We start from the raw sequence: 15,556 nt of genomic DNA on the forward strand, positions 1-15,556 counted from the left end.
TACACATTCACTGTGGTCCAGGGGTCAATCAGATGAGAGATGGGACAGCACACGTCCCGAGAGCACCTCCTGTTGGTGGCACAGGGAAACTGCACCTTCACCAAAATGATGTCCTTCTCCAGAGAGACTGAGACAGATGGAGGGCTGAAGACTGGAGGAGAAAATAAGCACAAGTCGGTCAAAGGAATAGCTGTAGACCTTTTAGGAAACCACACTTAGCTACATACCAAAATCACTGTAGTCAAATTTGTGTGGCTTGATCCAGACAGTGGAGCTGGGATTGACGTGGACACCGAGACGAATCATGTTGTACAGCTCAAAGTTTGAAAAAACCTGAGAGACATCGCAGCTGAGGGACGAGATCCAAACACACCATGGGACGTCCTGCCAGGGGTCCCTGAAACACAAAAACACGATCACTTCAGTTTGCAGGAACAAATCAGTCCTGGGTGAAGCACACAGATGGCTACAGACAGAAGAAAAGGTGAGTTTGATGAGAAGCCCCCTGGTTTTACTTTGACATTGATCAAAGTGTTGTTTTATAGGCTTGTCTGTCAGATGAAAGGGTGAGTAGAAACGGGACATTCTGGCCACTTTTAAGCAGATATCTGCTTAATTTCACCTTATTGTTGATAGAATCATAAACAGCCTTAGTCTGGAGAAATAGGGTTTACGTTATAAAGGGTTGATAAGCCAGTGGTTAGTTTGACCGCAGCCAACGCCGAAGCGTTTTGCATATGTTTTTAAACAGTTCCAATAAACAAAATGAGAATCTGCACACTTCAATCTGCGATGTAGGAGTTTATTGGTCAAGCTTTCGGTCAGACACCTTCATCAGGAATTGCTGACCCTGATGAAGGTCTCTGACCGAAAGCTTGACCAGTTCCAATACAAATATTTTCATAGTTTGGCATTTTTGTTTATTAAGGATGTAAGAAAATATCAAAGCACTGGTATTTCACAACATTTAAAGTAGCAGTAGATCGTTTTTTCAACTTTAAGCTAGAGCTTCAACATTGATTTCAGTGATTGCTGAGTTAGAAAGTTGACCAGTTTCTTATTTTAAACCATTCTGCAGCCCTCTGCTGACCAAAAACTGCACTTACAACAGTTTTTTTGGAGCAGGTAGGTGCTCTAGGAGGAGCTCTTTACCTGTTTTACAGCTGTTAGCTGTAATGCTAGTGGTTAGCATTTTCAGTTTGCCAAAAGACAGGGCAAAGCACAAGAAGAAGAAAAATAAGTTTTTTCTGTAGGCGTCATGGTTGAGTCTGGAAGTAAAAGTAAGAGTAATGTATGTGACGGTGAGGCAAAGAGCTAAAACCAGAGTGAACACATGGCGTGGCCTATGCTAGTTTGAGAGAGCTAAAAGAGGCTACAGAATCTGAAAAGAAAGAAAGAAAACGATTTTGTATACAGCGCCTCTCAAGATAACAGTCATGTGGTGCTTCACAAAAACAAAATCAATTTAAGTACAAGAAAGATTAAAAATATATTTAAAATAAAAAAAAAATATTTGTGAATTTAAAAAACGTCAGGAAAGGGAGAGCGAGAGAGACAGACAGAGAGAGACAGACAGAGAGAGAGAGAGAGAGAGAGAGAGAGAGAGAGAGAGAGAGAGAGAGAGAGAGAGAGAGAGAGAGAGTAAATAGGAAAGAGGGAAATCAGTGAATCCCAGGAAAGGTGAAGCAAGAGCAGAATAAGGAGAGGGTGTTGCTGATGGTCACACCAAAACCAGCTTGAGCAGGTGAGTTTTCAGCTGCTTTTTAAAGGAGACCACTGAGTCCACCGATCTCAGGCTCAGGGGGAAAGAGTTCCAGAGCCTGGGGGCCACAGCAGCAGATGACCTTTGGTCTTTAACCTGGTGCTGCACAACCAGTAGGCTTTGGTTACTGGACCTCAGTGACCTGCTGGGGGTGTAGGGACAGAGAAGACTGATGGCAGGGGCAGCAATTTTCCACCCCTTGGAGGTGCAACTGACTGATGGTGACCTGGCTTTGTTGCTACTGGACTTGTAAGTAATATTTTTTGTCCAACAGAGTGGATCCTTTGTTTTATTTTAGTATTTGACTCATGTTCGTGTTAGCCCGTTGTTAGAATTAGCTACAGCAGTTGTACCACTTCCAACCAGTAGGGCAGAGGAGCAGGAAACTGTTCTGTCCCTTTAAAAGCTGTGGTTTTGACTACACTACACTACATTATATTTACATTTATTTTTAGATTTCTTTACACATTTAAATCATAAAAACCCATCTGTTCCCATTAAAACAAAGGTAACCCTATGTTTATTAATTATGTGTGGCACAATTAAAATAAATTATGCCATGTAGGCACCCTCACCAGTGTAAATAGTATCTTCAAAGCCTTGAAAGGACATCGTGTCTGTCCCTCACACAGGCATTAGGACTTACCCCTGTGTCTTTGTTTGCACGGTGAAGGTGATATTAGGACTGGCATGGGGACAATCCCACCGCAGGAGGCAACCTAAGTCCAGCGATTCCACAGTAGTGTAGCAGACTAACCCAGTCGACCCTGGAAGGTTCGCACGAAACCAGGAAACAAAAATAGCACAAACAGTTGCTCAATGGCCTCTTAAGTCTAATTATCACATCTTTTATGAGCGTAGCAAACATGGGGGCACACACAAACAGGAGGAAAAACAACCCAGGTTGTGAAAAAAAGACAGAACAAGACACAATGTAATCATGTAGTAAGATTACACAGATGAAGAGTACAAGACCAACACAAGCACCACTCGTCAACTTCAGGACTCACGAGGGATGATCTGGATGATGATGATGATGATGATGATGACGATGAAACCGAGCCCACCCACAGCTCTAAACCATGCAACACCTTGTGTCCTCATGACAACTTTGGGAGCTCTACGTCAAGAAAGCGACGCCATCCTGAGTGTGTGCCGCATGAAACCGTACAGCGTTGAAGGTTTACGTCCTTTAAAACACAACACCTCAGGAGCCATGGAAGAGGCAGAATAATCTACAGAGGGAGGAAGGAAGGCGTGGAGCAAACAAGAGGGTGAAGGAGGAGTCAATTAAAGGCGAGTGATTTTGTAAAAGAGGATAGGCTGCGTGATCCACTTAAAGAGGGAGGTGAGAAAACCCCTCTTAATTAGAGCATTAGAACTGAAAGATGCTGATTTGAGGCTCCGCACGTCCTGTCCTGAGGTCAGATCGGTATTTCATCAAATGCAATCAGGCAACACATCATATTTATGTCTAATACGTTTTATGTTCAGTTTTCTTTTTAAGTAGATCCCATCCATTCACACTGTGTCTGAAAAATGGAAATAAGGGCAGTGTTTGACATAATTCTACAGGTGCAGGTAACAAAATTATAACATCATAAAGCTGATTTGTTTCAGTAATTCCATTCAAAAAGTGAATCTTGTATATTGGATTCATCATACACAGGCTGATATGTTTCAAATGTTTATTCATTTGGATAATTGTAACTGACAACTAATTAAAATCAGCTCAGTGGGCTAGTGGTAGAGCGTTTGTCACAGAGATGTTGCACTTATGTGATATTTTATATTGCATGTTTTACTTGTTTTTATTCTGATGTGCATGTTTTTATTGATGGTGTGTTTTTAGTTTGTTTGGTGCAACATTGTGTGTTCATTCTGTGTAATCAGCACCTGGAGTACGGTCCTGGAGGATGGACGGCGGCCTATAGCGCGGAGGAGCGTGGGTGTCCCTCCCTCCACACATGTGCGGCGTGCGTACAGGTGCCACTGAGTCCGGTCGGAGTCTTGGACAGAGGAGGGGGTTCACCAGCGGCACGGAGCAGCAGCAGCAGCGGAGAGCGAAGGGTTGTAAAGGCTTCCCTGTCCAGCTCATGCAGGGCCGGACTGGACTGCTTTGTCCCCCGAGGCCCAGCACAGATTTATTTTAGGAGTTTTATTTTGGGCATCATCATCCGTGAACTTTTGGAATAAATTCCCCTTTTTAATTTGCTTTTGTGGTTGCACTGCTTGCCTTGTTTTTAGAACCTATTTTAATCTTTTAATATTAGTGGCACCATCCACCCATTCTACCTGGAACGTGTCACACGTTCACCCTGGGACGGGGACAAATCCCAGTCAGGTCATACCAGAGACTTCATAAAAATGGGACCCAAGGTTCAAGGTAACTTTAATACCCACAGGTAAATTTGATTTGCCATGTGACACGAGAATTAGCGCCCAGGTTACACACAGACGCACACAAAGCACACACATCAGTGAAGAATAAACAATAAGTGAATAAAATAAAATAGCCACGCCAGACTCAGTTCTTACTGAGTAACGTTACTGCCTCGGGAATTAAGCTTGTTTTGTACCTCTTGGTCCTGCACCTTGGCACAATAAATCTCCGTCCAGATGGCAGGAGAGTAAACTGGCCATGTAGTGGGTGTCCCGTGTCCCTAACAATAGCTTTAGCAATCCTCTCTACCTGTCCACTGTACAGCTGTGCCACACTTTTCCCTGGTTTTCCAAGCAGACGACCCGATCACTTCCTGTTTAGTGTTTCCTTTTGCTTAAGATTTACCTGACCAAACCATGAGGCTAAGGAAAAGGATAAAACACTGCAAATAAAAGAACAATAAAACATGGACATTGTAGTCCTGTCCACATGGAATGAGGCCAGTTTTCTAAGGCAGCACAAACGCTGCTGGGTTGGATTGGGGGGTTAGACCACCAAATTGTTCCTGAGCATGGCCGTGTCTGCAGCTCACAACTAACCCATGGGAATGGGTCAAATGTGGAGAACAAATTTCACACCTGTGTGTGTGTGTGTGTGAGACAAATATGGGACTTTAATCTTCAAAATCCCAAATTCAGCATCTCAGAAAAATTGAATATTTATAAAAGGTTCAATACTGAACACGCCTGGTGCCAAACTCTAATTACCTCAAAACACCTGCAAAAACCTTTAAATGGTCTCTCAGTCTAGTTTTGCAGGCTACACAATCATGACGACCATTGACGCCTTTCACAAAAAGGTAGTCACCTGACATGGTTTTCCAACAGTCTATCCTCATATAAACCCTCTTGATCTATTACGATAGCGCGACTTGGGTTGCGAATGACTACAGTCCCCAATTCTTGTCATGTGTCTACGCATGTACAGTGGTGTGAAAAACTATTTGCCCCTTCCTGATTTCTTATTCTTTTGCATGTTTGTCACACAAAATGTTTCTGATCATCAAACACATTTAACCATTAGTCAAAGATAACACAAGTAAACACAAAATGCAGTTTTGAAATGATGGTTTTTATTATTTAGGGAGAGAACAAAATCCAAACCCACCCTGTGTGAAAAAGTAATTGCCCCCCTTGTTAGCCATTTCTAAAGCTTTGGGACTCCAGCGAACCACAGTGAGAGCCATTATCCACAAATGGCAACAACATGGAACAGTGGTGAACCTTCCCGGGAGTGGGCGGTCATCAGGAGAATACCAAGAGTGTAGAAAGCAGTAATCAGAGCAAAGGGTGGCTTTTTTTGAAGAAAACAGAATATAAAACATGTTTCCAGTTATTTCACCTTTTGTGGTTAAGTACATAACTCACGTGTGTTCATTCGTAGTTTTGATGTCTTCAGTGAGAATCTCTCAATGTAAATGGTCATGAAGATAAAGACAACACATTGAATGACAGGTGTGTCCAAATTTTTGGCCTGTACTGTAAACCTTGTGACTTTGCAGAAGCTTATAGAAACAACACCACAGTGAATGTGTGCTGTCATCAAAGCTAAGGCGGTCCAACGAAATAAGAGTGTGACCTTTTCTTTGGCCAGGCAGTGTACTTGGGCCACATAATCAGATTTATGCGATGATGATATACAGCACAAATGCTGCAAAAAGTACGCTCAAGGAAACAAGCTGGTGAGAGTTTTATATGTGCAGATAAGACTGAACTTTTTAGAGCTTACTGTTCCCTCTACACTGCCCCTTTATAGTATTTTAAAAAGGAAAAAGCGAGAAAGCTAAATGCGGCATACAACGATGCTTTCAGATATCTGTTAAACCACCATGTGTGAGTCATGTTTGCAGTGCAGTGTCTCTGGATTTGAAACTATAGGGAGAAATTTTGTGTATAAATTCATGTGTAGGTGAAACAACTCCGTCAGTGAGATGGTTCTGGTTTTAGTGCGACCAAAACTTTGGTGCACCAGATATACATCTGCTCATTGGAAGCACTGTAGTAGATCTCCACATGTATTCTGTCTTTTATACTAAACCTGTGTCTGTTAATTAAGTTCATATATTTGACAGAGGGGAGGACAAATGCTAATAAACGTGACCAAGATAGTGCATTCTATCTTTATTCAATTCCATCTTTAAATAAGAATCTGTACATCTCAAGCAGGTCTGTGACCATTCATTTCCAAATATAATAAGTTTCCTTTATACAATAATACAGTTGAAGAGCTTAAACAGGCAACCAGAACGGCCAACGAAGATCATACAGCAACAAAAATAGTCGTAAGAATGGTGAAAGACGCACGCACGCACACAGCTCTGCACCATACAGCTCTTGTTAATTAAGACATTAAAGCAAAACTGCCTGTTCATTCAGAAGCAACACCAAACAACAAACAAAAACAAATCCTTGCAGCAGTATTAATACTAAGCTTAACATTCCTTGTTTCAGCATTACCATGATCAGCTTTCATAAATAATCTTTACAGCTTTTACTGGTACACGACCAGCTGACTCGGATCAAAACTGGAGCGTTCGCATGCTGATCAGTTCTGGACACAACCAGTCAAATCAGATGTCCCCAGTGGTGGCGCCCTCTGTCCAGCAGAGGGCGCCACCACCAAAAGGTCATGTCCCACATCTTTCTTGGAGGGAGTCTAAAGTCTGGACAGTATTTCAGTGAACCCACATAGACACTCGAAGTCTCCTGTGCAACAAAAAGAAAGTGTCTGGAAAATAAGACGAGTATTGCTGCATAAAAATCTGTGCAAATTCTAAGAAGACCCGCTTAGATTCCAGGGAAGAGCTTTAGGTAAAGCGTTTACTCCCACTTGCTCATTTGGTGTTGAAGGGTTATGTCTGCGCCCCAGGCAAGGCGAGTCCAGGCTCCAGGCTGGTGTTGGTGGTTGTGGGAGGGGATGACGATGGGAGGCCCTTGAGTCCTGAACAGAGCAGCCCACGAGAGGCCACATGGTCCCCGTTCAAGTTTTTGTAGGGGTTTCTGCGCGGTGGAGCTCTGAGACACACCGAGGGGAAGCGAAGTCCAGCCAAGCAGCAGCCGGGGCAAGAGATGACCTCCTCCTGGTCCAGGGAGTGTCCACTGCCAGAAACAAAGGGAGATGAGCCAGCAGGGTCGCTGGGAGGGGTGTGGTAGCCATTGTTGTTGGTTAAAGGAGTGTTATCATCGCTCCAGCCTAACGGTCGACTAATGACCACGTTTTGGTTGTCCAAACTCGAGAGGGGAGGCAGACATGGAGGTCCGTTGGATATGGCTGACCCCCAGCCATTAGAGAAGGGAGGGGTGGAAGGTTGAAAGGGAGTTGAGGAGAGGGCAGGAGGAGGAGGTCGTTTGGAGTCCGGAGATGAGATGTCCTGAGAATCAGGAGAGCTAGTGAAGTCCATGGGTTCCTCCCTCACCTCCTCCTGCTGCTCGTGGTCCAGGAAGTCCATCGACAAGGGTTCAGTAGACAACGGAAGACCTGAATCGCCTGCCAGACAAGACTCACTTTCACCTCCTAACAGACGGTCCTCCTCACTTGCTTTGTTCCTGTCACTGGAACACACACACACATTGTCCGTGTCAGACGTCGACCCCTCCTCGGTGAGCACAAATTTCGGAGCCGCCATGAGGTGTGGAGGAGGCGTACAGGGCAGTGAGTGGCAGCGCCTGTGCCTCCTGGGCATTTCGTCCACATCATCTTCAGATACTGGAACATCGTTACAGTCTGGTGGAGGAGGCAAGGCGAAGGTCAGGGAGATGACCGACTTGCTGGGAGTGTCGAAAAGCTTGATTTTCCCGCCTTTAAGGTCCTCCCGCTGAGAGAAGGGGTTGACTCGAGCAGGAGTAGCCATGGTAACACAAGAGGGCGCGTCCGTAGAATGCAACATGTCGGACTTGCTGCGGGAGAGGTGAGGATCTGACATCAGGTTGAGAGACCGCCTTCGTAGAGGCCTGGCAGCTGGAGATGCAGCTTTACAGAAAATTAAACCCGTGTTAATATAGAGGCACATCATAAGTTTTATTTGGGGAAGAGAATAAAATGTCCCACCATCAATCAGGGGTTCATCCCTCTGCTTTCGCTCAGCTTTATTCTTCTCCAGCACGGCTACGATTTGGGAGAAAGATGGACGGAGATTTGCATTCATCTGCCAGGAAGAACCAACAGAACACATCAGAATACAGAAAGAACACATCAGAATACAGACATGCACTCATTTATTCATTTCATTATATACATGCTGAAGCCTAAACAGCGGAAACACCGTTAGTTTTTTACTCGTTATTCCCTCAGTGGAACAGAACATAGATAATAAGGGTGAAAATCACTAATTTGATCACAATATGATGCTGTGTTGATACAGTAGATGGCAGTGGTACCTCGTCCATAGAGGGCGCTGCCCTCACTGACTTGAAGGGAGAAAAAAAACATCTAAAACGTAAATAAAGCTACCACACATATTCATATATTTACTATAAATGTGTCAGATTTGCTTAACTGTGTGTGCCTGCATGCAACCTGAATTATTTACTCAGCATTTACACCAGCTGTCTCATTAAACAGTGAGCTTCCTTCACCAAATTTACTAATTTCCCTCCTGGGGTACTGGAAAAAGCACCCCATAACTGCAGCTTAACAGCCAATCACATTTGGTTGCTAGGGAGAACTTGGGAATGTTGTGCCCATCCGCATCTCTGAATTTAATGTCTCTGGGCTACAGAAATCAACTAGTTAGCAAGCGAAAATGTGCTCATCTCATTTTCACTCAGACACACACACACACACACACACACGCACACACACACAAATATATATATATATATATATATATTATTTTTAATTATTTCACTGGATGACAATATAATCAATGTTGTTAGAATTAATATAAATGGGAGCAAAAAGAAGAATGTCCTAAATTGGCTTTGAGATGCCTACAGAAGACACGGCAGCAGACGGGACAAAGAAAAGGAGCATATTAGTCATGGTGTGTGTTAAATGAGTGTTTCCTACATTACAGCAAGAAATGGCCAAATCCAGGAAGTCAGGTGGGCAGTCCTCCACCATCAGCTGGAAAGCCTCAACATCCAGACCAAAGTCCTGAATGAAAAGAAAGTTAAAGTTATTCTCACGATTAGAGTCATTAAGGGTTTTCTTAATGAATGTAGAATATATTCTGCCTCCACATCACCCCAGTTTTACAGTCCCTCCACTGGCTCCCGGTAGAATATAGAATACAGTTTAAAGTTTTAGTCCTGACCTATAGAGCTCTCAACAACCAGGCTCCAAGCTACGTATCTGAGCTTTTATCCCCACACTCCACCTCTCGGAACCTTAGATCCACATTTGAAAACCTCCTGGCTGTTCCTCGAACCAGACTGAAAACCAAAGGGGACAGGGCCTTTCAGACTACTGCAGCCAGACTTTGGAACAGTCTACCTTCAAATCTCCGTCTCTCTAACACTGTAGAGGTCTTTAAAAATCATCTAAAAACTCACCTTTTCATCCAGGCGTTCCCTCCCTAAATGTTCTAAAAGATGGCTTTGTTTGGGTTCACACCTTGACTTTGTTTATACTTATGATTTTATTTTCTACTTTATCACTGCTATCGTTTTTTGGATGTTTTTATTGGTTAGAGGTATTTGCCCTGATCTTTATCATGTTGTACAGCGCTTTGTGATTTATATCTGTGAAAGGTGCTATATAAATAAACTTTTACTTACTTACTTACTTACTAGAGAGTGCCCTAGCATAATTTTAGCGGCAGTACCTCTAACCAAACACAAGGGGGACTAGCATCTGCACAATGACCAATGAAGTCTCCTAACGCAGTGAAACTCTGATTAATAACAGTCAGAAAATAACTAATAGCATTTTTTAACCACATTGAGTTTTTAAAAGATTTTAAAACTGATTTTTTTTTCACTAGATGCAATTTTTTTAAATATATTTACAACCGTTAGCTGCTCCTGCTTAGTGCAGCATTAACAGCATTTAGGTTACTAACTACTCATGCGCTTTGTTTTTACATCACTATCAACAAACACAAAAACACACACTCTAAGCTCATCTCTGAGGAGTTGATCACATAAGTAGGTCAACTTGCTGTTTTTTCCATGATAACTCAACAAACATTACTGAGTGGTATATCTTTCCTTTTTTGTTTGCAAAGTCAGCCCTGATATGATGCAATATTTTAAAATAATCGAGTTATGACAGAAGTGGTTGCAAAACATTGTTGCGCTGTTAAGTATTTTATACCCTGACAGAAAGAAACAGTCTTTGAAGAATAAGTGGATTAAATCTAAAACTGCATGATCTACTTTCAACATGCTTTTCTTGGAAGCAGAGTTGTTTCCATGTCAGGTTTTGGCACTTCCTGATAAGCTGCAATCTCATTTTGTCTTTTCGTCTTTTAGATGAGAGTAGGTGTGTGACCAAGCTGCCCTCATTATTAGGCAATACCCGCAAGGCTCACACGGTTTGTTTAGAAAGATCCCCCCCCCCCCAATCTTTTAAAAAAGCTACTTCAACCTGATGTGTTTGAGAATGATGAGGGTGTGAAACAGAAAAATGCTCGCGCTCATGACGAGAATTTGATCGCCGTTACCGCAGTTCGTGGCAAGATGTCTGGGTCGGCCTGTATCCTCGCAATGATCTCACACAAGATGATCCCATATGCAAAGACGTCAACCTGCAGGGATCAACACACAAAAGCACCTAATATTAGATCCAATGAGACAAAACCGTAGCAGGAAAGAAACCTGTAACTCTTGAGTTTAACTGGTACTGGCATTATCTTGTTACACAATAACATTAATGCAATATTCAATATGTGTACAATACCTGATGTACATTAGTATGTCAGTTTTTCTTCTTCCTTTACTCTTAAAGGTACAATGTGTAGTTTTTACCATTAATTTCTGGAAATATCCACCAAAATGTTGTTTTACACATTTGCCTCTTCACTTGTTGCCAGTGATGAAAGGGAGTCTGATGTTCTTGTCATTTTGCTTAAGTTTGCACTCCCCAGGGCTTTTTGACCCTAATAGGCATTCGTTGGCAAGGTCTCACTCAAACACAAAAATACTGCTTGCTTGCTATGATTTAGCTATCTACTGCCCCTATCACCAGGAAAAATACACACTGTCACTTTAAGTGTATGTGCTGCTGGAGCAAGTTAATTTTCCCCACTGTGGGATTAATTCTGAATCTTAGTTTATGAAACTTCAGAAAATTGCAAAATTTGCACTCCTTTTTTCTTCTAAATAGGTATAACTTGGAACAATATGCAGATTCTTATTTACTGAAAAACACCTGAAATACATCAGATTAATTTAAGTGGATATGCATTAGGTAATTTTAATCACAGGGCTAACATTTCTATTCACAATCTGGTTTCCACAAATCTGGAGTTTCCGTTTACATAAAAAACAAACTTAAAAATTAAAATTCAATACTTCTTTTACTCAACTTCTACCAGGTTCAACCAAGAGCTGACAAACAGGCCTGTTATGTAACAGCAGGTCATTTAGCTTTAAGGTAACAGAACATATTAAGTATTTATTGCATTACATAATCGCAGAGTTCATTAGTTTATTTGAGCGGCTAGTATCACACCCACAGTGGACCTTGAACTCTTGCAACAGTCTACAGCTCAAAGGGGGGTGAAAGTAAAGAAAGCCTCCAGTCAGTACCTTCTCGTTATACACCTCTCCTCTGAGCACCTCCGGAGCCATCCAGTAGGGGGAGCCCACAACAGCCAGAGGCTCTTGGGCTTCTTCCTCACTGTTGAGCATAAAGAAAAGGATAAGAGTGGCTTATTTACAGCTAAACGCTAACCTTGCGCTGCAAGATGAATTCTTGCGAGATTTGGAGTTTTCTGAACTTAGGAGAATCCTGAAATGTGTAGACTTGACGGGGCGGGGCAACACAGAGATCTGGCTGCTGCCAGGTTAGCTAATCTCTTCCAACGTTTAAAACACACTTGTGTTTACATTAATGGATTTTGTGTTAAGAATATTAATTATGAAAAACAAGCGCTACAATGGCAAATTTGAAAAAAAATTAGCTCAAATTTTTTTTTGCCATGCCTCTCGTCAACGTTCCAACAGTGAGTAACACGTTTCGGACCAAAGCCAACTACTGGACCCTTCCGTCCAAAGCATTTCCCCGAGTCCTCTATATTCACACTCACATATTTAAGCAACAGATCGTCACTGGTGCGAGAGATTCTCCACTCCACGGGGTGCGATTTGGTGGGGGTGGGGGGTGGGGTGGGGTGGGGGTGGGTGGATTTTCCACTCCTCTGCTTTTGATGTCCCTCCCCCTCTGGCAATTAAACCTTTGTCCTGGGGGAGGGGGGGGGGGGGGGGTTAATTTACTTTTTTGTTCTTTCTGTAGGAGGATCTTTTGTGACATCAATGTTTATGTTTGTCGCATTGAATCATGGGGGTATGTGGCAAGAAAAAGCGTATTTTGCCTATAATTCAATTGTTTTGCATGTTTGGAGGAAGATTTAGTGAAGCAAATGGATCTTTCCTGCTGTGTGGTTGATAGCTTGGCCCGTGTGAGGCGTGATAAAAGAGTTTTATTGGGATTTTCTCCATAAACGACCATAAAATACGAACAAGATAATCGCGGGCGACCCGGACTCTGCGAAGAAAACCTGGACAACGTTCATTTTGTTTGGTAAGTCCTTCTGACTAAGTATTTGTTAGTTAAAGAAAATGCTTTCAAAAACATTCAGTGTTGTGTACTGTTAAATCCACCGAGTCATATTGTATTCACGTTCTGATTTCAGATGTCTCGACCAGTGATCGCTATAATAATGTTAATAGATAAATAAGGACACCGATTAATGAAGACTAACCCAGCTTTACAGTTGCTGTGAGGAGTTATCCGTTTTATTTGACCATCACCCACAGGTGATGTAAATAAACGCTTTAACTCTGCTCGTCGGAGCCGACTGCTGCTATTAGCATGACCACCGCGTTCTGTTTTCAGAAGAGGTCGGTCCAACTTTTCTGGAAACAAAATAATCGTAGACCTCCGGACGTTTGAAAGCCTTTCGTTATCATGAGTGAAGGGTCTAGAGCTTTCTAGCAGATTTGTGAGGAAATCACCGGTGAATCAGACCAAAGTTTTCTGTCATCCCAGAGCTCATACGAGTTTTTAATAACTTGAATTTTGTCTTCAGTACAGATTTTAAGATTCTCTCTAAACCTCCCCTTGTCTTTGGGCAGTAAAATGTTTATATATTGGGGATTTTGACCATAAACTCTCTTAAAAGTGTACGTCACGTATTGATAGCAGGCCATATTGTCTTTGTTTTTGCCACCCAGCCACTTGTGCATGTGCACAAAGATGAAAAAAGATGTCAACATAACTCATAATTATGTTTTTTTCCCTGTCAATTTCAAAAGGGGAAACCTACGTACAAAATACCCTGCAATCGGCATACAAAAGCATGTTGTAATTTTCATAAGCAATTAGTGAAAGAACCCCACAGCTCCGACGGAGGTTTCTCAGGAACGACACCCAAGGAGAGAAGTGTGTTTTGTGACCGTGTTTGCGTTGAAAACCTAGCTTGTTCTGTATATTTGCTATTGCAGCTTTAAACGGACCGTGTTAAAGAAATACGACAACATTTGTCACTTTTCTCATTTGTTCTTAAAAATGGGTAGCTGACAAAGTCCTTCAGATAACGTTTATGACAAAGTCCTTCAGATAACGTTTAAAATTCATTCCAATACTCTCAAATGGCTGTAAAATAAGTTAGAATTTAGAAGCAATATAATGGAAGAGGGGGGAAATGTAAAGAGTTTATCCTTTGATAGTGCTATACACAGTGGATAAGTCTGGATTGTTATGAGTATGGGGCAATCAAAGGGTCACAATACAATGGTCCAATATCCTTACATTACCATCACTAGTGTTTGGAATTGGAATTGCATCCACCTATAGTTTGATCATCATGAAAAGGACACAAGTGATAGGGCAGGTGCCCTTCAGAGTTGAATCAATTTGGTACCAATTTCCAGTACCTAGGAAATAATTCCTGTACTTAAAGGTAACAATTTGATACTTCTGAGTGTTTAATAATTTATTTATTCTCTTTTTGAATTAAATATTTTTTTTTCGACAGAGACGAGCCTAAGTCTCCTCGCTTTCTGGTCGGCTCATAGGTCCCATGCAAGTCATCGGGGCTAAAAGAGCTATTTTCTAATCCACTGTGCCTTACTACCTGGATCACACATATGTTGTACTGCAATTTAAAGGAAAAGTAATGATGGGTGTTTCGACCATACCTGTCACGTACATTGAAATTTATTAGCTTGTAAATTTTCGTAATTAGCATGACTACATCGGCACGTTGCATATTTAACATCAACACAATCTCCTCTCCCCTGCTACTTACCAAATGGCCACATTTATGGTGGTTGCTTCCTCCTGTGGGAAGGATTTGAAGTTTGCTGAGCTTACAGCCATTTTTCCTCAGTCTGGTTTGATGACGTCACTTTCATGAAGTGCATTTGTAGTCTTAGACTTTCACACAGAACCTAAAATAGCGTTTCCCCTCTTTCGAAAATAAGCGCGTTCTTGGTATCAAAACGTGTCTTTCAAATTCACAGACATCAAATGTGAAATCCACTGAACATAACAAGCAGAATTAGAAAAAGCATTTTTAGCCCCATTGACTTGCATTCATTTTTTCGTTATTCCGAGTATTATAAAACTACAAATGAAACAAAAACAAACTTTAAATACCATACAACTGTATTTTATTATTGTGGTGTTTCACAAACTATAACCCATCTCCATGTACCTATACTTCTCTCCTTTCGCCTCGGGACAAACTGCGTGATGGGTGGGTCCTCTTAGTATTATAAACTGCTAATTAAACTGAAACAAACATCTTTGCTGTGAACTAAATTAAGTGTGCATCTTCATTCTGTTTGCAGTTCTTTTTCAAACTGTTGATTTTTCTGACTCAGAACTCTGAATTTTTGAGTTCCCAGGAGAAAGCAAACGCATCATTAGCTGAAAGTTTGATATTTGAGCGCTCCATTGCTAACGTTATCTTAAAACAGTTAATTTACCTGCTGTAGCAGATTAAGATGATGCTCAACTTTGAACGTTGCTGATGTTGTCATCACCCAGTCACAGATCACATTTAGTGAAGTGAAGCCAAACTTTAGCGGCTTTCTCTCTGCCTACTTGGAAGTAGGAATTTCCAAGTACCGAAGAGAGAGCGAACGCACGATTAGCTGATAGCAACGGAAGCTCAAATGTCAAGCTAACGTTTTTGTAAACAGTTTACTTAACTGCTGGAGCAGATTAAGATGATGAAAACT

General features: G+C 41.9%; 1 protein-coding gene across 4 annotated transcripts in view; it reads right to left on the minus strand.

Annotated features, from left to right (window-relative positions):
• Nucleotides 1–6,913: 6,913 nt before the first annotated feature.
• The window catches only part of tesk1b (testis associated actin remodelling kinase 1b), a 57,297-nt gene continuing 48,654 nt past the window's right edge, over nucleotides 6,914–15,556 (minus strand). For all 4 annotated transcript variants that reach the window (XM_054747684.2, XM_015946766.3, XM_054747687.2 and 1 more), the window contains 5 exons: nucleotides 11,897–11,987; nucleotides 10,810–10,893; nucleotides 9,213–9,299; nucleotides 8,253–8,349; nucleotides 6,914–8,174 (listed from right to left, as the gene is read on the minus strand). In XM_054747684.2, coding sequence (XP_054603659.1) covers nucleotides 7,057–8,174; nucleotides 8,253–8,349; nucleotides 9,213–9,299; nucleotides 10,810–10,893; nucleotides 11,897–11,987 — 1,477 coding nt within the window. In that variant the 3' untranslated portion in view covers nucleotides 6,914–7,056. The remainder of the gene's footprint in view (nucleotides 8,175–8,252; nucleotides 8,350–9,212; nucleotides 9,300–10,809; nucleotides 10,894–11,896; nucleotides 11,988–15,556) is intronic.

Source organism: Nothobranchius furzeri, chromosome 2 (assembly GCF_043380555.1).
Source record: "Nothobranchius furzeri strain GRZ-AD chromosome 2, NfurGRZ-RIMD1, whole genome shotgun sequence".
NCBI lineage: Eukaryota > Metazoa > Chordata > Actinopteri > Cyprinodontiformes > Nothobranchiidae > Nothobranchius > Nothobranchius furzeri.